The sequence below is a fragment of the Pseudomyrmex gracilis genome, unplaced genomic scaffold, assembly GCF_002006095.1.
Source record: "Pseudomyrmex gracilis isolate BER0280 unplaced genomic scaffold, ASM200609v1 scaffold_277, whole genome shotgun sequence".
Classification (NCBI taxonomy): domain Eukaryota; kingdom Metazoa; phylum Arthropoda; class Insecta; order Hymenoptera; family Formicidae; genus Pseudomyrmex; species Pseudomyrmex gracilis.
The window spans coordinates 91,588-114,638 of NW_018020861.1; the positions used below are offsets into that span (position 1 = coordinate 91,588).

Genomic DNA, 23,051 nt, shown 5'->3' on the forward strand with positions numbered 1-23,051 from the left:
ATATTGTAAATGCCAACACACGCGATGGAAAGCACGGCACGTTCGGTTTGTCACGGGCGCCACGAGTATATTTTTGTAATTTTGTATTTTGACTTGACCACCCTCTCTCTCTCTCTCTCTCTCCGTGCGCACGGCGTCTCACTCGGTTCGGATCAACAAGGGGGAAAACCGGTCCTAGGCTGTCGATACCATCATGTAACGCACGCGATCGACCCTACGGATGCCGTTCGGCGGGGATTCATCCGACTACGTTCCATTTAACACTGTGGGAAAGTGCTGCGCGCGTCCGACTACTAGTAGTACGTTACGAACGTACATCATACTTGCGGCATTTGGGATAATTTATTGATTGTCGCTAAATGTATTGTCCTGAATTGTGCGGGGACCGTCTCACTTATAGCGTTCCGAACGTTCGACGCTTCCGAATCGATTTGAAACCGGTTAACACTTATATATGTGCATTCTGTATAATTCAAATGTCGGTTATACATTTTAGCTCTCACGCGAAACCTCAATTTTAACAAGAAACTCATTAATCTCTAATGACGAAATAACCAAGTCTCGAGCTCTTCGAGTTTTATCCGAGCGAACGATGAATTCGAATAAAAACCTGCAAATATTACTAGATCTATTTCATCACTTTTTTTTTTTTTTTTTTTTTTTTTTTGAGAATGTTTATTTGAAAATTAGAAATTATGAAATTATTGCATTTGAAAGTTATGTGAATTATGTTCCTACAATATTTTTTATTCGATGAGAACGGACCATGTTGCTAGAATAATAAAGACCGATAACTGGGAGCAAAAAAATAAAATCGCACGACTTCGCACAAAATGTAAACGCTTCAACTCGGAAGATCGTTTAACACTTTTGTGACAATGTGTGTGAGAGATGTATCGCGAATTTCTCAGCACTTAATTAACTCTCCTTCAACTGCCGCGAAATATTTCAAATATCGCGCACACATTTCTCGCTTCCAATAATCTTCGATTTCGTACGTGCTCGTGAAGTGTAACGGTAATTTACATTAAAATAGGATAATTTACGACTGACACAAGCAAGCTCATTTAGGCTGCTCCCATTTGTACGCGTTGCGTACAGATGGAGATTCAGTTCGATATCTGCCGGAATTAATAATAATGTTATTTTGATGTATTCGTGTAAAATGTATCGCTAAATATTGCATTTATGTACTTTTAAATATTGCATTTATGTACTTTTTAAATATTTAGTAATAGTTATTGAAATTATTAAACTCTTCCACGAATTTCAATTAGTTATATAATTTTAATAACGTCATTAAAGCGTTAAATATTCTTCTTCTGAGAGCAAAATTAAAGTATCAGAATGACGTACGTCTTATATTTAATTTTGACAAACAATTTATGTCAGAGCGCTTATTTCCAATATTTTATATAAAAATTTTATATTTTATATACGTTTGCAGAGACAAAGAAATGATGTGTTGTGATTTAACAATGCGATGCTTTTATTATTTCTGCCAATGAGTGGTCAATCGAGGGTACCGTCCAATAGATCGGTCCAACACACAATTTTCTACGTAGCTATTTGTGTGCTTCTACGTATACTTAACACTTTTTTATAAAATGCGTACATCTTATATAGAGACAGTTCAGTGAAAAAAAAAACAAAAAAAAAAAACGTTTACAGGTCTAATATAGTAATCATGCCGAAAATAGCAATTATTATATTGAACATTCCGCGGAATAATTTTGTACTCGATATTTGTAGTATATGCGATACGATTGAAACTAACTGCCCAGTTTTTGTTCTTCAAAAACTCAAGATACATACCTATTAAATATTCTTCTTAAAAAATGTGACTTAAAGAATAGTTTGCCAGACAATATATATGTATATGCGTACATTCCTAACTATAAAGAAATGTTAAAGACACGATGTTTTTTGTTCGCTTCCACGACTTCTTTAGAGACTATTTTTCTGCAAACGAATTTATATTGACGTTACTTTTCGTAGCCACATTTGTTTAATAAATAATCTAACGGATCAATATTACTTATATAATAAAACTTACGTATAAATGTGAACGCGATTACTATCAATGAACATCGATTTAGCGAATAAACTAATGAACCGAGTTTATTTGTCTGTATAACGACTCGTTACGAAACAATCATTATCTACTTAGTTGCGTGAAGTAAGTTCCTTACATTGCGCACGAATCGTCGTCTCAAAACTGCCTAATTACCATAACCGAGGCTCCCCGTTGCTCTCTACAACCAGTTTGAATTATAATAAACGTCAGAAGCGAGAAAATATGTAACGAAAATTAATGCGAATTGAAAACAAGAAAGAGTATTTTCGCGCACAAAATCACTTTTAATCAATAAAGCACACTTGTGTATGTAAAAATATATACGACGAATGGTTGTGGCGAGTAACGAGGAATCTTAAATGGCGCAACATCTCGATGAAAAACAAATGTAATAATGTTCATGAATAAAATGAGCCGCGCACACTAAAAAAAAAATAAAAATAAAAAAAAAAAAAAAACAGTGTGTTGCACGAAACGCGAAGATTACATCGCTAATATACGTGTATAATATAATCCTGTTAGCGTGTTAAACTCGTACAACTGTCATGTAAAACTCGTCATCTGGATAATTCACGTGCTCAACGAGTGCGAATTTCTCCATAAATCATTGTCCGAATCATTATGTGTAAATCATAAATCAAACTGTTCTTCATTATTGATATATAATTTTCTTTTTATCTCGCACAACGAGAATATTGTGAGATTGTGGCAGCAGATAAGATGAATATTGTTTCTCTCTATCAAAATAAGAGTAATAATGAATGTAAATGATTTTTAAATTTACGTGTCATATGTTGTAGATAAATAATATCTTAAATCTTTCGAACTGTGTAACATCTGCGCGCGTTTTCTGCCAAGCCCCTTATACACATGATTAGAAGCTTCGACGATCGACGGGGAAGGGGGGAGATTCACGATTGTTAACGGGATATATTATATTTTTACCGTTATTATTCTTATTACTGTCCACACGAATTTATATATTGTTTCTTTATATTATTATTACTATTTTTTATAATTATTATAGTATTAATAAGTATTACTACTATATATATGTATTGCGATTTATATTTACACTGTTACGTTTAGACACTTACTAATGTCGCGGTTATTGTCGTCATTACTGTACAATTATTTAATAGAAATCTTGCCTCTCTTTTTGTAATAAATGTCTGAGTTTTTTTTTTCAGCGAGTCATTTAGTAAACGTCATTTCGGTCGAATATAAATTTGTATAACATACAAATATACTGGCGCTGTAAATATTATACATATTTTATAAATAAAATATTTAGTGTGATTGTAATATTAAAATATTGTACTAAAAACACCACTCTGTACACTCCACTAAATACATGGGTTAAATTTTAATAAATACATGATAAATATATGAACCTAAATCTGTTCCGTTTCTTTCTTCCATCCGCCGTTTTTCAAATGTGTATGTACTTTGGTTAGTTATTCAGAGGATAAATAAATGAATGCAGGTGTTCAATTTTATTTGAAACGGTATATTTTTTTCAGAAATACTTATTTTCGCGTAATCAATAAAAAATACAATACATATTATCTTCTGCATTTAACAATGTAATTACAATATTCAAAAATATATGCATTTTATAAATATTATATTCATAAGTGTTCTTAAGTTTTCTCTTCTTTGGTGTCTTTCTTTAGTTTTGACAGTGCAGTCTTGCCATATTTTGCTACTAATTCTTCAACAAATTCATCTTTCAATTTTTTAAGACATCTGTAAACAGTACAAATTCCGAGTCGTCAATATTGCGTGAACAAAAAGATATTTGATTAGTTCATTAAAAAAAAATTTTAATGAGGTTTTATAACACAAAATATGTTACCTTCTATACATGGAATTTGTTCTAAATTTTCCTATATCCAAGCTAGGGGCATGAGGTCGATGAATAATAAAAGTGTCTGGCAAAACTATATACCTGTAATTTCAAGGTTTGATTAAAATTGAGCACTCGGTTACTTCAGCCATATTTTATTGAGTAAATAAAATAATCATTGCGGCTTACTTATAACCTAATGCCGTTAAATGGGTCATGTAAGAAACTTTGTTCCATCCAAACCCGACGAACCTTGTGTCATATCGCGGAGCGGATTTTGAAACTACTATATAAGGTTCAAAATCTGGCTCCCATGAGACCTGCAATAACGCAATCTTAACATATAACGTATCGTCTTATTATAAATGCATTTATTTATTATATAATTGTAGCGACATGCATGTTAAATATCCAAAGCTTGGGTATTATTACACGTGTAAGACATACTTCATAAGGGTCTGTACTATTTCGATATAGACTGTAATTTGTCGCAGCGTGTCCTTGAGTCCAAACATGATAACGAAATGTATACAAGATGCCACGTTTGAGAAATTTGAGCAATTCCTCTTTTTTAATGGGAAACATAAACCTGTAAGATATATATATATATATAGATAAATAGATAGAGAGAGAAAGAGACTACTACTTTTATAAAAATATTAAACAGCTCTCTCTCTCTCAAATCTCACAATAATAATAAATTACCTGTAACGCTCAGTCTCAAATGCTGGCACGATAAGAGCTACTTTGTCCGATTCATTAATATTCAGTCGGTGTATGTAGCTCATGAGGTTTTCATACAACCCGAATTGGGGCAAAAAATCAACGTCAAGTTGGAAAATAAATGGCGTCGATACGTACAACATCGCAGTATTTCTTAAGTAATTAATAGGATAAAGCTCCTGAATGTAAAAAAAAAAAAAAAACGTCATTTTTGTACGCGTGAAAAGAAATTAATAACTTATTTTTCACAACGCACCCCGTCTTTGTACACAATGTGATAGGCAATGTTCCTTCTCGCTCGCAAATCCGCAGAACCTCTCACGAATTCCAGAAAGTTTTGTACCTCCGCGTCGGTCAGATAAAGCGCAACGCTTATGGTTCCCGACCAATGTTTTGACAACGCTTCTAGTAGCGGTATCCTTTCTACACTACACTGAGTGACTAGAGCAACATCCGTCGGCGAGTTGACGTTGTATTCGTACTCCAGAAGAAAGGGATGCGTGCGATACAAAATGGTAGCGCCCTTCTCGAATTCCCGACACGGACTCGACTCGTTGTACTAGAAAAGGGCGCGCGTCGGGTAACAGCATCGCGTCGAATAAAACAAATACCAAGAGATATAAGACTCTCTTAACTCACTGAAAGTGCACCCTCGTGCCTGTCACAGCCGAATAAACGTTTTCGCAACAAATTGCCGTCCATCTCGAGGAAGACTCGGTGCAGCTTTCGAAACTCATTAACGTGCTTATTGTGAACATCCTGCTTCCGCGGGGAGTTCCAGTGTAGAATCTAAAAGTATGCCCGATCAGAAATCGATTTGAGATCTTTCGTCGTCGTGTATGTATTAGAGCGAAAGCGGTGGAAGAGCGAAAGACGTTACACAGCGTGGTAAAACATACATTTATGCGATTGGAGTCGCGATAACACGTGTCGCTTAGCGTGTGATCGCTCAGCTGAATATTCCAGGTACATTCTATTCTGTGTACAATAGTCGGATTTTCGTGGATCATCGCGTTTATCACGTCCTGATCGGCCAGGCTGGTCTCCAGTATGTGCTTTAGCACGTTCCTGGTGACGCTCTCCCACGAGCTCGCAAAATTACCGTCTCGCAGGCGTCGCAGGTGCATCAGCATGACGCCGGTGTTAAATCCCCGACCCAGGGCCGGCCACGGCCGCTGCCCGTACGACAAGGCCTTCACGTACCAGTTGCTCTGATTCTCAACCAATCCGAGTGCCTGACCGTTCGAGAACTTCTCAAACATCTTCCAGAGCTGGTACACGTCGTTCAAGACGGTCACGTCCGTGTCCAGTACGAGAACCTTGTCCTCCCGCATCACGTCCGGTAGTATTAACTTCAAGAGACCATAAACCCCGGAATAGTGCTTGTTCGGTATCCACGAGACTCTCGGCACCCACGCTTCCGCATCGTAAAACGTTACGTTCACTGAAATCATCTGGTCGATCAATTGAGATGCGCGACAGAAAATATCTATCTATATATTACATCGCGTGTTTTTTTCACGTCACGAGGGTAAAGCGCGCATCAACTGAAAATACGCGTTAGAAACAAAACGAACAAAGATGTTTTTTTTTTTTTTTTATCATCTCTCTGCAGGGAAGTTTGATTTCAGAAAACTCTCTGCTGCAAAATATCGCGGATTCAATTAAACGGATTTTTTTTTTTCACAATTTCACGTTGACGCGGAAAAAGTTAATATATTTTTTTCTTCTTTATTTTTCTTTTTATTATGTACCAGTATACCAGTTACGTTAACGCGAGTATGGATAAAAATTAGGTTTTTTCCTCCGCGTGCGCGTCACAAAGGATGTGGAGTGCGTGTCCTGTCGTAAAAAGCGGGTATACAAACCATGCGGCAAATCCCACGTTCGAAACAAGGTCGAGAGCGTTCTCCTCGCAATTTCGTCCGCGAGCAAATGAAAATGCAACGGATTCGTGCGATAAAACAGAATGGACTTCACCACGGTTACGAGGGCAAAGGTTGAATTGTATCCGGCGCAAACCATGGCCACATGTATCGTGTCGCATTTCACCTTGAAAATGTGGAAACATCACTCGTCGGAGTGTGGAAAATCAATCTGTGTGTGTGAAAACCTCCCCCGGCGCTGAGAAGAAAGGAAATTTTCACGAGCATACCTCGAAATTGTTTCTTAATTGCGATTCTTCGGCCGAACGATCTTCCACCTGTAAATTCAGTCTTTCTATCTGTACCGGTGACGATCGCCATTTTCCTCCAACGTTCGACTTGCTTACTCCCGCGGATGGTACTGGAAACAACATTCTAATTGTTCACAGCGCGACAATGAGAGAGATCGATAACGATGCGACAATTACCGTTTAATAAGAGGTATAAGTAAAAAATCACGGTTGGCACTAAAACACCGAACAGACATCCTAGCCATGATCGAGCCATTGTAATATGCCGCACATGTTTCCCAATCCGCGATATGATGGCAAATTAGATTAGAAGCACGCTGAAATCTACGAAAGGAAACATTACATAATTCGAAACGCCCTCGTTTCTCATACGAATATTTTGAAATGGAAAGTTCGGTGCAGGGTTTTTCTTTTTTATGTGCAGGAATATAAGTAGGTTTTTACGAGGATAGAAAAAGTAAGAAATATTATTCATGCTCTCGATAAAATCTCCCAAAGAGATTAATCCCAAATTTGTCCCAGTTAAACGTAACTAATAAATCATTCCACCGATTTGGAAAACCGCATCATTATTATAATTTTGTTAGTAATCAATATTATAATATTTTGACAGAACACATTTTAAAAGCGTTATTAACAAGTGTTAATAAAAACTTGTTGTTTCGTTCGATATCTGTACTGATGAGTGACAAAAGTCAATAGATCATATATGTACATCATATTTAACGTGCCGGTTATAAATGTGTTACGTCCAATTTTCTCGCCTCACATAGATGATACTACGAACGTGTGACGGAATCATAATGCATGCAAATTAGTGCCGTCAATGAAAACGTTAATTTCTTGCATAGAAATTCGGACAATTACGCGGCAAGTGCAAATTCATGCATCAATATTCGATATACATGAAGGCGGTTGTTAACATTGTAAATAACGGCAATAAATAAACGAAGCTTGACATATGAGTTCTCTATTGTTTTTCTCCCTCCCTCTCTCTCTCTCTCTCTCTCTCTCTTTCTCTCTTTCTTTCCCTCTTGTGATTTTCAAGTCAGCAGTTTCAATATTGTGCAGTTTCCTTTCTACGCTTTTTCGTTTATTGATCATTGTAGAACTTTGAGATAGCGATATGAAAAGCCATTTTCCCCTTTGCTTTTATCCTTCACACACACACAAACACACAATGCACATATATAAACAATATTCACTTAATTTAATTTAATTTATTTTTACAGTTAATATTTATTTTTGTACCCAATATTTTTCAGTATTCACAAAGATCTGAACGATGAAAGAACAAATTGCATTTCACATCGCACAAGAAACGTACATAGAGTAGTCAATAATTTGTTTTTTTTTTTTTTTAGTATTTGTTTGCATTCGTATAATTGCGACACACAGTTGTGTGAGCTCTTTAAAATTAATATATAAAAACATTTGAAAGTCTAAAAAAAAGTTAATATTAATGAATGATTCATATGTATATATTTGTTTTTTCTTTTTTCTCGGGGCTTTCTGTATTCTGTGACACGTTCTAACTGCTAATTACACATATGTGACCTGGTTTACATTCTTGGACACTAACGCGTACTTATATAGCACATGTCTGAACATTTGATGGTAAAAAACGGAATAGTTTTTTTTTTTTTCGTTTCTTTTTAATAAAAAGTTCTTCCGGTGTATCATTCATCTCATAATATGTATAGGTACTCGTAAATTGTAAAATCCCTATGTATATACATGTTTCTATACGAGTCAATGAAAAAAAAGTGGATCATAAAAATGATAAAATATACTCTCAACACACAACTCGCTCTTTTAAACATTTTCTTCCTCAATATGAATAAGCGGCGAAATGAATTTCCAATAGAATACATAACACTCCGCGTCGGCAAGGAAATTAAAGATTCTCGCTCATATAAATCAGAGTAAATCCTCCGAGCTAGAAATAACGTTCTATTTTCTCGAAGAGAATTTTATATTGATTTTTGTTTGTTTGTACATACTTAAGTACATCTCAAGTTTTTAAAATTAACGCAGAGAGAGAAAAAGAGAGAGAGAGAGAAAGAGGAGAGAGAGAGAGAGAGAAAGAGAGCTGTTTCTCGACTATTGCGAAACGCGCAACATTAAAAAACCAAAAAAACTCGTACCTGCGTGTATTTATTTATCAGACGTGATCTCTGGTGGATCTCTCGTAAGTACCTGTCGTAAAGTTACAAGCTTTCGCTGCGATACGCGGATGATAATAAATGATAATGTAACCATCTCGTGTATGTATATACGTACCAGTGCCGGCTCGATTATCGTCTCCCGTACTGTCATCCGGCGATGGGCTAGTCCGATTCCGGGTCAAGCAAAAGTGCAATTGCGTACGATTTCTGTATGTGACGTGAGAATGTTGCCATGCATTCGACGAGTTCTGCCGTTACTGCCAGAAACGACGCAAATTATCGCAATTAACGACGACAATACACGTCGCGCACTCCGTAACAGGAAGTTTAACGCAAAGTATCACGCCGAAACGCGAGACGCAATAAAACGTCACGAAGAAACAACCGCTACCGTCGCGTGATAGAACCTCTCGCAACGTGTGTGTTTGTGACGTCGTCCTCGTCGCGAGATGGCACTAATATCTCCGTTACGTGCGGCTGCAGCTATTATAGGCATCGAATCGTACCAGCGTGCCGAGTTCTCTCCCGCCTCCGTAGGTAAAAATCTCTCCGCACGCATTGTGCAGCGCATTTTATTCCAAGCCTGTGTTCTACATTGACCGCAAGCGCAAACGCAAGGAACAGGTCTGGTAGAATTGACTAATCGTAACGATCAAATCAGCCAATTGACCAGCGTGATTGATCAATTCCACGAGATCTATACCTTGCGTTTGCGCTTGCGATCAACGTGGAACGGGATTTAACTACGCAAATTCACATTTTTTTTATACAGAATTGATCGAGAAGTCAAGAGGATCGTATCTGGACGCGATAACGGATAATCTGTCTGTCGTTTTGGCGGTAAGTTTGGAAAAATTAGCACGACTCTTATTTTACGAATTTAGTATCTGGAGTGGTCACATATTTTCAAATGATCAGAATATTCTTTTGTTTATTTTTATTATACGTGTTATTTATATTGACTCGATTCGTCAATTATTTTTATGCACTAAGTTGCTTCGTTATTGAGACGTGATTCAAATCAGACTATTAGTGCAACTTTGCGTATAAAGGACATTCCCTATAAGCGCGTGATATTATTTCATGTCAAGTAATATTCTGAACACATTTTTGGAATATTAAACGTACTGTTAATATTCATAGAATATTCTAGAATATTCTAAGGATATTGTGCGCTTATAGGGTTAGTACATAAAATCGAGTGTATACATTGACAAGAAATAATAATACAGCACAAATGATACAAACAACACTCAGCTCTTATTTGTCGTGTTAATATTATTTCTCGCTGATAGTTTAATACTATATATAAAAAAAAAAGACCATACATTGGCGCATTATCTTATACATATATTGTAGTGTTTTATAAAAACGATATTTAAAGAATTTTATGTCATAACGCATCAAGCTTTGTAACCCATATAAAAATACATTTAAATATATATTAGTTAAAAATTAAATAATGTTAGTAACTTATGGATAAAAACGGTGTAAAAATGCAGAGTGATGTGAACAATAACGTACAAAATTTTGATTTATATCTAAAAAAAATTTTGATACAAAGTCGACTAATTAATTAATTTCCGTAATTTTACTCGAGTAGGGCACAGACTCGTCGTCCTCGATCTTTCGCAATCGTTGTAGTTCCGCTTGCCGTGTTCTGAAAATTGAATTGTTGTATGTATTAGTTGTGTGCACAGTGTCGAGCACGGTAAAGTCTACATCTGAAGCGAAGCAAATCTCTGATACCTTGCAAGAATTTCGTCCTGTTCCCGTTGATTTTTACGACCCTTAAGAAGTCGGTACCCGACGCAGACGATTATCAGCAATATAGGAACCAGACAAGCGAGCACTATGCCGGTTGTGATACCCGCTTCACGAGAGCTATATTCCTGCTGGCCTGCGCACAGTGCATAACAAGATAGATACACACGTTGCACATAAATATACGAAAAATAATTGTAATCACACAAAAACGGATGAACTGGAAGTTGCGACACGCCTTTCATCATCATCCGACCGCGGAGAATGATATTTCTCTAATTGCAATTATATAACGTTAAAAAAAAAAATAAAAGGGAGAAGGAGAGAAGTTGATGAGAGAACAAAGGAATATAAAAAATTTATGATAACACTGGTAGAAATTTCCATTCCATTCTAATGCCGTTCCAACGTGCTGCATCGTAATGATAATCGATTTTGTTGTCACAATCATTCTCTGCGCATGCATGTGGAATAGAAATTTCTCTTGTGATTTTCCAAAAAAAATGTTGTATAAAATTTTATTACAATAAACTTGTACACAGTATATGAACACAAATGTTATGATATTAACTTACTGTAAATCTAATCAACATTTACTGCGTATAAACCGACGTTACAACCGAATTGTTGTTGTTATTGCGTTTTAATCTTACGCTTGGAGACGCGTTTTACGTTTGACGTTTAATTTACATTAACTGGCATTTCACGAATAACAGCGATAATGTACAATTCTTAAAAAATACACAAATATATTTTGCATCTATTTCTATTCCACAGCAAGAACAGTAGTATCTCTATTATCTACATGTAAACACACCAATGGCACTTAATGATACGAAAATGCGATAATGAAACTATATATTTGGAGTAAAAATGTTTATCCGAAATATATTATCCTAAACTTTGTAAAAAGAAAAGGTCTATTTCAATTATTTCTTCTTCCGTAAGATTTCGATCAATATTATGTCGAATTTTGATCTGTGATATTAATTTTTTACGTAATACAAGATATGCGCTGTTTTTCGAAAGTAGATGTGTTGTCATGGTCACATTCATACACACACATACACACACATTTTTTAATTAAAAACAATTGAAATCATCATTCTTTGCTAGCGAAAAATGTAATATGTTCTTCTACTCCTACTAAGAAAAATTTCCTAGTATTAGTATTGCTGTGAGACAAGCGCGTATCATCTACACGTCGCTCTCTTTAGTAGGACTGCCCGTCTTTCTAATCGAGTCCGTGCCCGAATCCGATCCGGTGGGCGACAAGGGTTCCTTCAGATCCCATTCTTTTTCTTCGAAGTCAATATCCGGTCTATTGGGCAAAGGTTCGTGCGTATGATAAACTCTGTCGTAACTACGGCGCTTCCTGGCGCCGCTGTTAGTATCAACCGTGCTAGAGTCGCTAATTGGAGTAACAGTTCTATCATCGTACGACTTTAGCGGCCCGGTCGGTTTCAACAATGTGGAATCATCGGTAGCGGAGTCATTGCCGCTATAACGCCACGATTTCGTCGAGCCTCCCCGCGTATGGTTTTTTCTTATGTAAAGGAAACCACCGACGATGCAGGCCACCACGGGGACGAACACGACGGCAATAATGCCCATTACGGTCCAAGCTGTACGCTGAACGTACTCGACGTAACCTATATATATATATTTATATATATATACATATAATAAAATATAATAAGCGTCAATCGGTGCTGCACACACGTGAGAAGACCCGCCTATTGGATTGGAAAATCCAATGAGGCGAAAGAAAGAAAAACGACATAGAAAGAAAAACAATGTTATAAAGTAGTTGAGAAATATGTAAAAAAAAAAAAAAACGACAAAAAAGTTGCACTTTTTTTTTTTTAAAGCACTCGACGTTGTTTCGTTAATAATTTTTTTGCAAGCTCGTCTCGCTAGAAGTATTTAATTACTCGATCTAACTTTGAAACCGAGTTTTCGATATGCTCCGAGCATTTTGATTCGATACGCTCCGAAAGTTAAGTAGTCTGATAAACGCGCGAGTCATTTGATGACTTTCTCCCTCCGCGTAATATCCCATTCCTTATCTCTCGCTACCTCGTTTAGGATCGTTAAAGCCGTGGTACATGGTGAAAGTGCAGCGGGACGTTTGTATTGAATAATAGCTTAGAATACTCACGAAGACATTCCGTGTACCCGTACTCCGGCGTATTCCAGTGTCCTTCCGGCGTACACACCCGACGCTTATCGCCAACGAGTATGAAATCTTGATTGCACTCGAAACTCACTTTCGTCCCCGGGATGAACAGGAAATTGCTCTTACGCCCGAACCGCGGTGTTTCCAGCACACCGCAAGACACAACTTGAACATCAAATATTCATACGTGTCGTGAATGTGTCAAAAGATATTATCGCGCAACACACAAATCGAAATTCAATAATACGTCAGAGATTTCTAAAGTTGAACATCAATGATAAGAAAAAAACGTTTCAATTTTACTTACTCTCTTCTTTGTTCAACGTATTGATTTGCTTGTACGTCTCGTAGTAATTTCTGGTAAAGTGCGCCAAATCACGATTTAAGGTCATAACGTAGTCATATTGACACTGATACGACTCGCCGCACAACTCCATCGCGCGCTCGATATCGTGCGATCTATTTACCGGGAGTATCTCCGTTGGGTACTTTCGATATTCGGGTTCGAACGTGCGATTAGCGTAATGGCTTGCTGTTCTACCGAATTCCCTGAAGAACAGAGGCATCACTCCTTTCAGCTTGGACTCCTTGTCCTCAAGCATCCAATGTATCGCGAAATTCTTATGAATAGATTCCGAATGATTCACGGAATTGATTGGGACCTGATACCCGTCGGGACTCGTCAAGTCGTCCACTTTATCAAAGTTCCATATGCCAAACAAGCCTCTTGTTCTATTCTGTTAGGAAATAATGAAATAATGTCTTCCAATAATATCTCTTCCAAATAATATCTCACAAATTTAAAAGAGAGAGAGTGTGTGTGAGAGAGAGAGAGAGAGAGACAGAGAGAGAGAGAGAGAGGTATATATTTACAATTTTATGACGCTAGTTTCTCAGTTTCTACAAAAATAATATTATTTGCTGTTTTTCTTACCAAATATGTCCACGGTAGATACATTCGCGCGGACATGAATCCCTCGTTTTCCACAACTTCCACGCCAGCACCGGTGTCGAACATGATGATTACTTCGCTCTGATTCAGAATGTACGTCGGAGTGTAAACGACAACGCCGGGAAAATGTTGGAACTTCAACGCTTTTCTGTCGAAGTACACTTTTTGACCATCCGCGAGCACATCAAGTCGATACCTCCATTGCGCATCTTTCGGTCTCAAACGGACTTCGATGGTAGCGGAATTGTTACCTCTTGCTAGATAGAGACACGAACCAATTGATTGTGCGCGCATATCGATATAAACATATAAACAAATATATTTGTTCTTCTGTAAGATAAGACGCTTTACCCGCTACCGAGGTGAGATGCGTCGCCATCACGTGTCCGTAAGCGTTATCCGGCAATTGCTCGAATCTACCTTGCACATCGAGCTTGTCCCTAAGGTCGTTTACTCGCAGCAGAACAAATTCGCCTTTACCGTTGAACGTATACTCGACGCCGTCAAACGTAACGAAGTGAGGATCACCGAACACCGTTGACACCCCTGGAGATTGATACGCTATGCAATCCTGAGAAGGTCGTCTCTCGAATCGGAACGTTTCACAACCGACAGCTTGCTCTTCCTGCCAAAGACAGCACGTGTACATAGGCACCATGTCGTGGTACCAGTGCGAAAGGGTTGGAACTTTGTTAGCCTCGTTCCAAGGGAAATAACCCAAGTTGTGCGAACGATGCGGTCGTGATCCCCATTGTTGATCGTACGTTAACATCAAATATCCATTTCTGTCGTAACAACATTGCTGTTCCGAACCGTCCAAGCTGTAAAAATAGCGCGAATATGAGTAAGTATTCATGAAAGAATGTGTGTAAGCAATTAACATTTACTTGAAAATCAATTTTCAAGCTGTTGAATTGTAGGTACACAGTGATTTGCTCGCAAGCTTATACCTGAAGAAACGTTTGAAGATGTCATAAATGTCGAGTTTGTTTAATGATGTGAAAGGGGGGAATAGATAAGAGAGTGTTATCTTTCTAAAATGTTTAAAGTAGTAGTGTATCAAACAAAAGAATGAATCACACTTACTTGGGCGCACCTGTCCTCACGCAGTGACGAGCGCGTTGATTGTAATAACAATCAGGATTGGAGTCCTTGTCGCAATTGTAATCTGGTAAGAAACGGCCTTTATCGTACAAAGCGTGATCGAGAATGCAGGGACAAAGTGCTACGTCAGCTGCGAAATTCTTGAGATATCGGTCGTTCATAATCCACTTGTCGCAGATCTTCTGTGGCCATTTCGACCCGTATAGTCTTTCCCATTGGGAAGTGAAGTACCACGCGAGCGGAATCGGTCTGCTCCACAAGCTCCTGCTCCACAAAATTGAAATCAAAATTTGAATTATTCCGGTTGTTAGATTGAAGAAAAAAAAACGCGTCTTTCTTCTCGCGCGAAACCTTACGGCGTTAACGAGAGTCCGGAATACAAGTGCGGATCGGTCAAGTTGATTTGGAGAAAACCGAACACCATGTCTGTGTGATAAGGATTGTACGTGTCTCGATATCGGGCCGGTTTAATAACGTAACTGCCGATATTTTTGTGCGATCTCTGAAAAAAAACACGAACGCATATAAGCACTTAATCGCTATTCCCCGCGGCAACTTCTTATTAATCGCATCGTATTTATCAACACGCACAAACCTCTATAGTTGTTATGTATTCAAACTCGGGAGTTGTCTTAGTCTCTCTGTAACCCCATAACGAAATTTGAATGTCCGCATCGCTATTGGTCGTCAAGTTATATGCGTTCCATGTGATCTTGATTTCCGCCGGGTCTTTCTGATGAACAGCCTCTTTATCGCTGAAAAAAATTCTCTCCGTCGCCGTTGCCGGAGTTTCTGCAAGCATTTATAGTATAAGAGTGACATGGAAAGGAATGTATTTTTTTTAGAGTCTTGTCACGATTAATTAGAATTATAATTAATGGAACGATTAATAGTTATAAAAAAGTGCAACGTTGAAAAACGAGACGACCATCTTACCGACAAAGTATTTTCCCTTCCAGTCGTAAGTTCCACTGTCGATAGCAATGTAAAAACCTATGTAGCCTTCGTATTTCAAGAACGGTTGCACGCAAATCGCGCGATTTTTGTCCACGACCGTGCCCAACACCACCTCGGTCTCGAAACGACATTTGATTTTCTGAGTCTCGTTGAAACACGGTCCTGTTATGTTGACGACCGTACCACCCAACATGTTGCCGCTCTCAGGCGCAAAAACCAACGGCAAATGAGCTCCAGCTGTGCAACATCACGCGCGTAAATAAGATCAACCATATTGTGTTCTTTAATCGACATTTTTTTTTTTTTTTTAACTATCTTGCTTCTTCTCTTGTTTTTTCTTACCGATATCTTTGTTGCAAGTGCCCAACATTATTTTTTCGTCAATCCTGAAGATATGCCGACCTGGAAAGCCGTTCGCCCATCCTCTGCTCGTTAAATCGCGTATTGTAGTGGCTTGCGAATAAGGTTTGTACTCGTAGCTTTGAGTACCGTTTCCGGCATTGAACCCAACCTTTTGATAAATTAATGTTGTTTTTTTTTTTTTTATCAAAAATCACATTTTATACTTTTCTATATATTCAGTTCGGCAACTTAAATGTTTCACAATTAATTGCTTACGTATGCGGGAACTCCGTTCTCGCCTAAAGTTGTGTCACCGCCCGCTTCCGTGTGACTTGTCCATTGGATGTTCAAATAATTAAAAATGGCATATGTGTAAACTTCGTCGGTAGCCAAGACCAATTGAAACGTGTTTGTTCTATGAAGAGACGAGTCGATGCCACCCGTGAAGGACATGTTCTTCCAGGTTGCGATAATGGCGTGTTTCGGTACGAACGAGTCCGCGCCGACGACACCCGTACGTATGTCCCACATCAGCCGTTCTCTCATTTCAATGCCGAACTGATCGGTTCTCCCTTGCAAATCTCTCTCGAGTCTGAAGGAATAATAATCATTTCTCGTAAATTTCTTCGATTATGTGCGGGCAAAATAGAAATTTATTATTTGCATAAGCGCGTACCTAAAGTACACCCCCGGTTTTCTCTGATCGACGTCGGTCTCTCGAATTTTACCTATGCGACACTTGCTGAAGAAAATCCCGATGAAACTAGGATCGTTCTTCTTAGGCCAGTCTTTTATCGGAAATACAAGCGGATAAGTATAATGCTCCGGTGGATCGCTGAATTCCAAGTATCCGTTAACCGTTAACTAGAACGATGAGTAATATCTCATTTAATTGCATATGTATTGCGCCTTTATCAGGCAAATTTATTAAGAATTATACGTTCATTGATTTCTAGTGAATTACAGAAGTGATCGAACAAGTGATTATACTATTGAAACTTATATGTAAAAACATTTATATATGCAAATCGTACTCTTGTGTAATTGAATCTAAAGCCGAAGAAAGGCAACTGAAAGTTCAAGTTCTTGTGTATTTGTAAATTCGTCGCTTGCAGAGCCGATTGATAATCTCCTTTGTTATCGTCGCCACCCTTATCGAAGTACCAGTACATAAACTGCGATCGAATTTCTTTCAATCTCTGGTCTGTTAGTACGTAAGAAGGTGGATTATCGTCCGAACGAGGCGCGTATCTTTCAGCTTCAGGCAAATTCGAGTCTGCATTAAGAAATAATATCTCGATCAAAACAATATTATTAAATATAATTTACAGCGCAATAGTTTCTGTAATGTTTCACATAGAGAATAGCTTCTTGAAAGTGTTATTAGTACAAAAAAAAAAATATATATAGAAATATCTCATATTGTTTTTTCGCTATTTTGCGCAATTGACAATTTATCGAAATAAACTTCAATCGTTTTATTTTTTATTTTATTTTTTATTTTATTTATTTTGTGTGTTTTTACGTATGAGCTCACGATTCTATTGAAATAACTCGTCTCATCTAATGAATCATCTACGATTCATTTTAAGCTGAACAACTGATAACATTTCTGCACTTTATGATAAGCTGCGATATGGATTGTATAGTAGCCAAAGAACCTAAATATATAGATACATATGTGTTGCGTCTCAGTTTTAATATTGTGGTTTTGAATAATAAGTATTTTTTTAAGACGTTTTTAATAAAAAAAAAAAAAAAAAAAAATGACTAAAAGCTGCAAATTTCGAATCTGTTATTTCTCATTGCGAAACGATGGTCACGCCCATTGATAACGGGAATCGCTTACCGTATCTTACATATTTTCCATTCTTTTCGTCTGCCATTTTACCGGAAATAGTCTCGACAGCGTGCAACTTTGATTCGGGCACGATTTTTGCTATGACATCATTTTCGGTACGAGGTAAAACTGGTATCGGATTTTCCTCGCCGTCGGATTTCTCGACGGGAGTTAAATCTGTCTCTTCCTCCGCGAGATCTTCGACTTCTATAGGGGTTTCCGCTTCTTCTTCCGCGCGCGTCGGCGATCCATTCTCCCACGAATTGTGTTCCTCAAATGACTCGCGCGAAATCAATCCGAATGCACTTTCAAACGTCTTATTTTCGATTTGCGCAATACTGGCACGAGGAGTTAAAAATAAAAAGAGACAAGCGAGAGGAACGATTCGTTTTGGCGATGCGAAAATGCAATCGAGCATCTTTCGCGACGCTCGAGATCGCATTTTCGTATAAAATCGGTGACGTTACGAACTAATTACTTTAGCACCCACGGCGAAACTGAACTGGAAATCAAGTAATACAAGGCGCGATAACGATACTGATATCATCGGCCTCTAATGTGATAACGTACATTTATCTCTCTACTACAGGAAGATACGCAACATGTTGAACGGGAGAAGACCCACGTGTCCCAGATAAAAAGGGCGTATCCGTTCATGAAAAAAAAAAAAAAAAATGCACGTTTGTCGGAAAATATTAAATTCTTCTATAAACTACATTAAAACTCACTTTACTTTAGAGACAAATTATTTATTCGACTTTCGCAATTGTTCGATATTTACAAAGCAGATATCCCTAGTTCTTAATTACTTCGAAAAATGTACCAAACTCTTTTTTTATTTTTACGCGCCGCGCGCGCGCGGACGATAAGTTTTACAGTATGTGCAGTATACATAGCAAATATTATAAGGATACTTTATCGAGTACTCGTTATCAACGATATCTTCTTGCTTTCTCTATGAATGAATACTTATATATATATATATATCTATATATATATGTATATATTAGAATACTCGTTATACGCATAATAAAATGCACAATTTAAAAAAAGAAATCAATGTTTTATGTAGTTACATCCTTAAAAAACAAGTGCAACAAAACATTTGTTTTTTTTTTAGCGCGATAGTTTTTGTAAAATCTAAACACAAATTTCTCGTTTTTAAAATGTGTCTCACGCTACAAATGTATCATAAAATAAATATTACATATCAACAGTGAAAGATACGTCTACATAACGTGGCATATACAATAGCACTTAGTTTCAGGCATGTTTTCAGGGATTTTGCTTATAGCGTATAGAACTTTCTTTTCTGTGTGCATAACTCAAATATTTCTAGATATGTATACTGCAAGGATCTTAAAAGTAAGGGAAAATTATGAGATTTTTGTACTGTAATAGTATCTTATATATCAATATTGTCCAAATGTTTACAAAAAAAAAAAAAACTATATTACATTTTTATATGCTGTTCGGTGCTGTAAATGTTTTCGATTGGTGGTACGTATCACAGAAGAAATCTACAAAAAAGAGTCACACAGAAGGAATCCAAAAGAATTAAAAAATAAGACGCGTACGTCTAAAAGAGACATTTGTCCAAACTGTGTTTTCGTAGAGTTTACAGCGATAATGGTAAAATATAATGCTTCGGACATGATTTATACACTTGTTGATCATTTATACACTTGTTAAGTGAAAAGAAGTTTTTATAACGTTTTATTTGTAATGAAATAATTTGTTTGTTCGGATTCTTTTTTTTTTTTTTTTTTTTTTTTGTGAACATTACGATGTCGAGGCATTATCTCCATTGCTGTCCATGTATCCACTAGATCCATTCATGACAAATGATGTTCCCAAACCGTATAGATGTCCGCAATATTTAGCATCATCAATATTATCTTCAAAAAACATCTGGAGTGACAAGTTTAGACAAATTAGTATTATGAAATTATTTGACAAAGTTTATATCATAGTGATGTAAATCACACATACCTCTCGCATTTTAAAAAAGACCATACCAGTGAGGAGAGAATCGGAACCAGCTTGATGTTGTGGACCAACTCTTTGAATTTCCAGTTGTTCTGCCACTTCTTGTAATCCGCCTTTCAAGTTCTTGCACGATTTCATTAAATACTGTAAATTTAAATAAGTGAAAAACATATTGTAAAATTACACGTGTCTTTCTAGTTTTCTTCTTTGATTTTTTCTTTAAAAACAATTCTACTCACTTTTACATCATATATTGTGGGAAAGTATATCCTAAGAAGCTCAAAAAATTCACTTTCTTCTTGTGGCAATTTTTGATCCGTGAGTAATTTCAGTAAGTAACCAAAATCGTAGCCAGAATGAAAAGATAGCCATTTTATATCATCAACAAGAACAATTCCCGATGTCATCAACAGTTCGGCAAATTCTAAAGGATCTATACCTTCTTCTTCATGTTTCTTGAACTGTATACCACTATTTTGTAACATGTCTATACTATCCTGTGCATACATGTCTTCACTAGCAAGAACAAAACGTAATTCATTATCACACTTTGGTAAAAAAAAAAAAACGTCTAAAGAAATGTAACATAATTCAGCACACTCTAAACTTTAAAACATTAATATATAAGTAAACTTACTGTAAGTTAAATTTGAAATTAAACTGCCATGTTGTATAGCTACCGCCCGGCGTATTTCCAGATTCATCAAGAAACGTAAGACCAAGTTGAATTATTCGTAACAGATCTACGTTACAACGTAAAAGCTGATATTGATAATCAGCGTTGGTTCTGAATTCACCTGTGTCCCAAAACAATATTCGCAAAATACACAAATCTCTTCAAAAATAACATATGTTAAAATTCTAAAGGTGTATTTCTTTACCAATAGGCCTAGCTACAACACCCGGAAATTCTGTATCCATCGCAATATATTGATATTGCTGGACGACTTGACGGATTGTACGAAATTCCTCTTCCAAGTTGTGACCCCATACATCTCGAATTCCGCATTCTTCATTACTGGGCATAGTCCCACTCTTTTGCTGCCCTATTGGGTTTGTCCCACCTAAAACGTTTCCAGAGTTAGATAATAATGTCAAATAAGACAAAGAAATACAGTTTTTATGTATATAAAATTTAGTTTATCGTACAGAATGTCCAAAATCCAAACATGAAGTTTGAGATTATTATTACAGAAGAAATATCAGGAACATGAAAGTATATATAAAACTTTTATAATAAAAACCATGTATATCTCTTAAAACATTTTTTTTGTAAATGCATATTTCAAAATATGCAGAATTATAAAATGCGTACATGAAAAAAATTACTTCTTTATTTTTGTAACACAGGTTTACATAGTTTTTAGTTGGTCAACTTTTATTTTTCTTTTTTTCTAATTTTCAAAAAAAACATTAAAATGAATTTTTTAACTACACCTTCTACTAGTTGCACATTCTTCAAAAATTTTGGGTAAAAGCATATTTTCTCTGGTGTTCTCAGTGTTTGCATATTTTGCAAGAACTTCATAACATGTACTAATATGTTATGACACAGGACTTCTACATAAGACTTCCTTTACTGCATGTATTTTCATCCGCTCTTGGTATCAGTCCGTTATTTATTTTCCTTTTATTCTCCTGTAATACGCATGTCCTTTATTTATTTACTAAACATGTATGTTCCACTTTCATTGTTCCTGATTTAGTGTTCATCCAACATATAAAATTTAACTTTTCTAATTTGTGAACTTAATCAGAAATCTTACATGTATAATGCATTATGTCTATTGTGGACAACAGCTTTTATTTACACCGAATATTATATTACATGTATTTTGTGTTGCATGCAGGAATTTAAACACATATTATATACATCTTACGCACCGGCAGCTGAAGGCATATTCTTGCATATACCTGGATTACTCTTATCTCTAAATTCCTTCTAATATGGCCTTTCCTTCTTCATATCACTGTAAAAATGCAAATAATTAATGATAACTTATGAATTATATTAATTGCTTGCACAATATCTTTATCCTTAGTTGTTATATATTAACTAAAAACAAGTTATACAAATATAATCATTATATATACACATTGTAACAATAATTGCTCATTTTATAATAGCTAACAAACACAAAGGTTATGGATGATAAGTAAACAACAACAATAGTTCATCACAGTGGACATCATGTGGAAAAACCAAACGCAAAGCGATGCAAGAGCATGGACGAGCGTTACAAGAGATCATTGTGAGAGCACGAGGTACGGTATACAACTTGTTATTTGTTAAACAAGTTTATTGGTGAGAAATCAGGTTATGCGTCCTAACGTAACGGACGTTTCTTGCTCACGGCGATGATAAATGTGCAGCAAAGTGTACCTCTCGATATTCACAAGCTAGCAATGTCTAAGCGTGAAACCAAGTAATTAAAGTTGCACTTGCGAACTCACACGATTCTATTGTGTCAAATCATGAACAGTTTAAACAACTTCTTCCAGTTCGCGACAACACTGTTACCGTTTCTATCCATACGCGCAAGTCTCAACCCTCGTTCAACGAAATACGCATGCGCTTCGGTCGCCGCTGATACTAAAGTTAACGGTTTGTGCGCCGTATCACAGACTATTGCAGATGATCGCTGTACGATACCGCCATCTACAATCATTTCACATTTTTCGAAATAATACACATTACAGCGCTCTTTTCACATACAATAACAATAACAAAACTGAAATAATAATTGATGACTACTGATGATAATATAACGCACAAAATAACATTTGTTTTTGTTCGTTAAAGGGATCCTAAAGTGATTCGTATTTTTTGCGATCAGCCGAGACTGAGTCTTTTGGCGTCAGTTTGTAGTGATATTTGCTTAATATAAAAAGCTGTGCAGTTTATATGTAGAAAACAAACTGCATCCCGAA

General features: G+C 36.6%; 3 protein-coding genes across 7 annotated transcripts; all 3 read right to left on the reverse strand.

Moving 5' to 3' along the window:
* Positions 1-3,577: 3,577 nt before the first annotated feature.
* Positions 3,578-9,424, reverse strand: LOC109859665 (LARGE xylosyl- and glucuronyltransferase 1-like). 2 transcript variants are annotated; one of them, XM_020438133.1, is made up of 12 exons: positions 9,109-9,424; positions 7,003-7,149; positions 6,805-6,935; positions 6,518-6,701; positions 5,549-6,093; positions 5,289-5,438; positions 4,906-5,208; positions 4,632-4,828; positions 4,374-4,515; positions 4,116-4,246; positions 3,936-4,028; positions 3,578-3,826 (listed from the first exon to the last, which is right to left on the reverse strand). In XM_020438133.1, exons 2-12 carry the CDS (start codon positions 7,079-7,081, stop codon positions 3,721-3,723), a joined length of 2,061 nt encoding a protein of 686 aa, XP_020293722.1. In that variant the 5' UTR covers positions 7,082-7,149; positions 9,109-9,424; the 3' UTR covers positions 3,578-3,720. The 2 variants fall into 2 exon arrangements, with proteins under 2 accessions (XP_020293722.1, XP_020293723.1); XM_020438134.1 differs by lacking the exon at positions 7,003-7,149 and having other exon boundaries at positions 9,109-9,240.
* An 805-nt stretch (positions 9,425-10,229) lies between these two features.
* On the reverse strand, positions 10,230-18,645 carry LOC109859667 (protein mesh). 2 transcript variants are annotated; one of them, XM_020438136.1, is made up of 15 exons: positions 18,141-18,645; positions 17,326-17,567; positions 16,968-17,155; positions 16,568-16,883; positions 16,292-16,460; positions 15,929-16,186; positions 15,588-15,784; positions 15,349-15,494; positions 14,975-15,256; positions 14,240-14,709; positions 13,871-14,145; positions 13,244-13,673; positions 12,919-13,101; positions 10,743-10,893; positions 10,230-10,653 (listed from the first exon to the last, which is right to left on the reverse strand). In XM_020438136.1, the coding sequence occupies exons 1-15, from the start codon at positions 18,571-18,573 to the stop codon at positions 10,566-10,568; spliced, it is 3,828 nt and encodes a 1,275-aa protein (XP_020293725.1). In that variant the 5' UTR covers positions 18,574-18,645; the 3' UTR covers positions 10,230-10,565. The 2 variants fall into 2 exon arrangements, with proteins under 2 accessions (XP_020293725.1, XP_020293724.1); XM_020438135.1 differs by lacking the exons at positions 10,230-10,653; positions 10,743-10,893 and adding an exon at positions 10,924-12,409.
* An 896-nt stretch (positions 18,646-19,541) lies between these two features.
* LOC109859668 (CCR4-NOT transcription complex subunit 7) lies at positions 19,542-22,677 on the reverse strand. 3 transcript variants are annotated; one of them, XM_020438138.1, is made up of 7 exons: positions 22,575-22,677; positions 22,005-22,090; positions 21,002-21,184; positions 20,758-20,917; positions 20,360-20,636; positions 20,124-20,264; positions 19,542-20,042 (listed from the first exon to the last, which is right to left on the reverse strand). In XM_020438138.1, the coding sequence occupies exons 2-7, from the start codon at positions 22,018-22,020 to the stop codon at positions 19,914-19,916; spliced, it is 906 nt and encodes a 301-aa protein (XP_020293727.1). In that variant the 5' UTR covers positions 22,021-22,090; positions 22,575-22,677; the 3' UTR covers positions 19,542-19,913. The 3 variants fall into 3 exon arrangements, with proteins under 3 accessions (XP_020293727.1, XP_020293728.1, XP_020293726.1); XM_020438139.1 differs by having other exon boundaries at positions 22,504-22,648; XM_020438137.1 differs by lacking the exon at positions 22,575-22,677 and adding an exon at positions 21,558-21,758 and having other exon boundaries at positions 22,005-22,096.
* Positions 22,678-23,051: the final 374 nt, after the last annotated feature.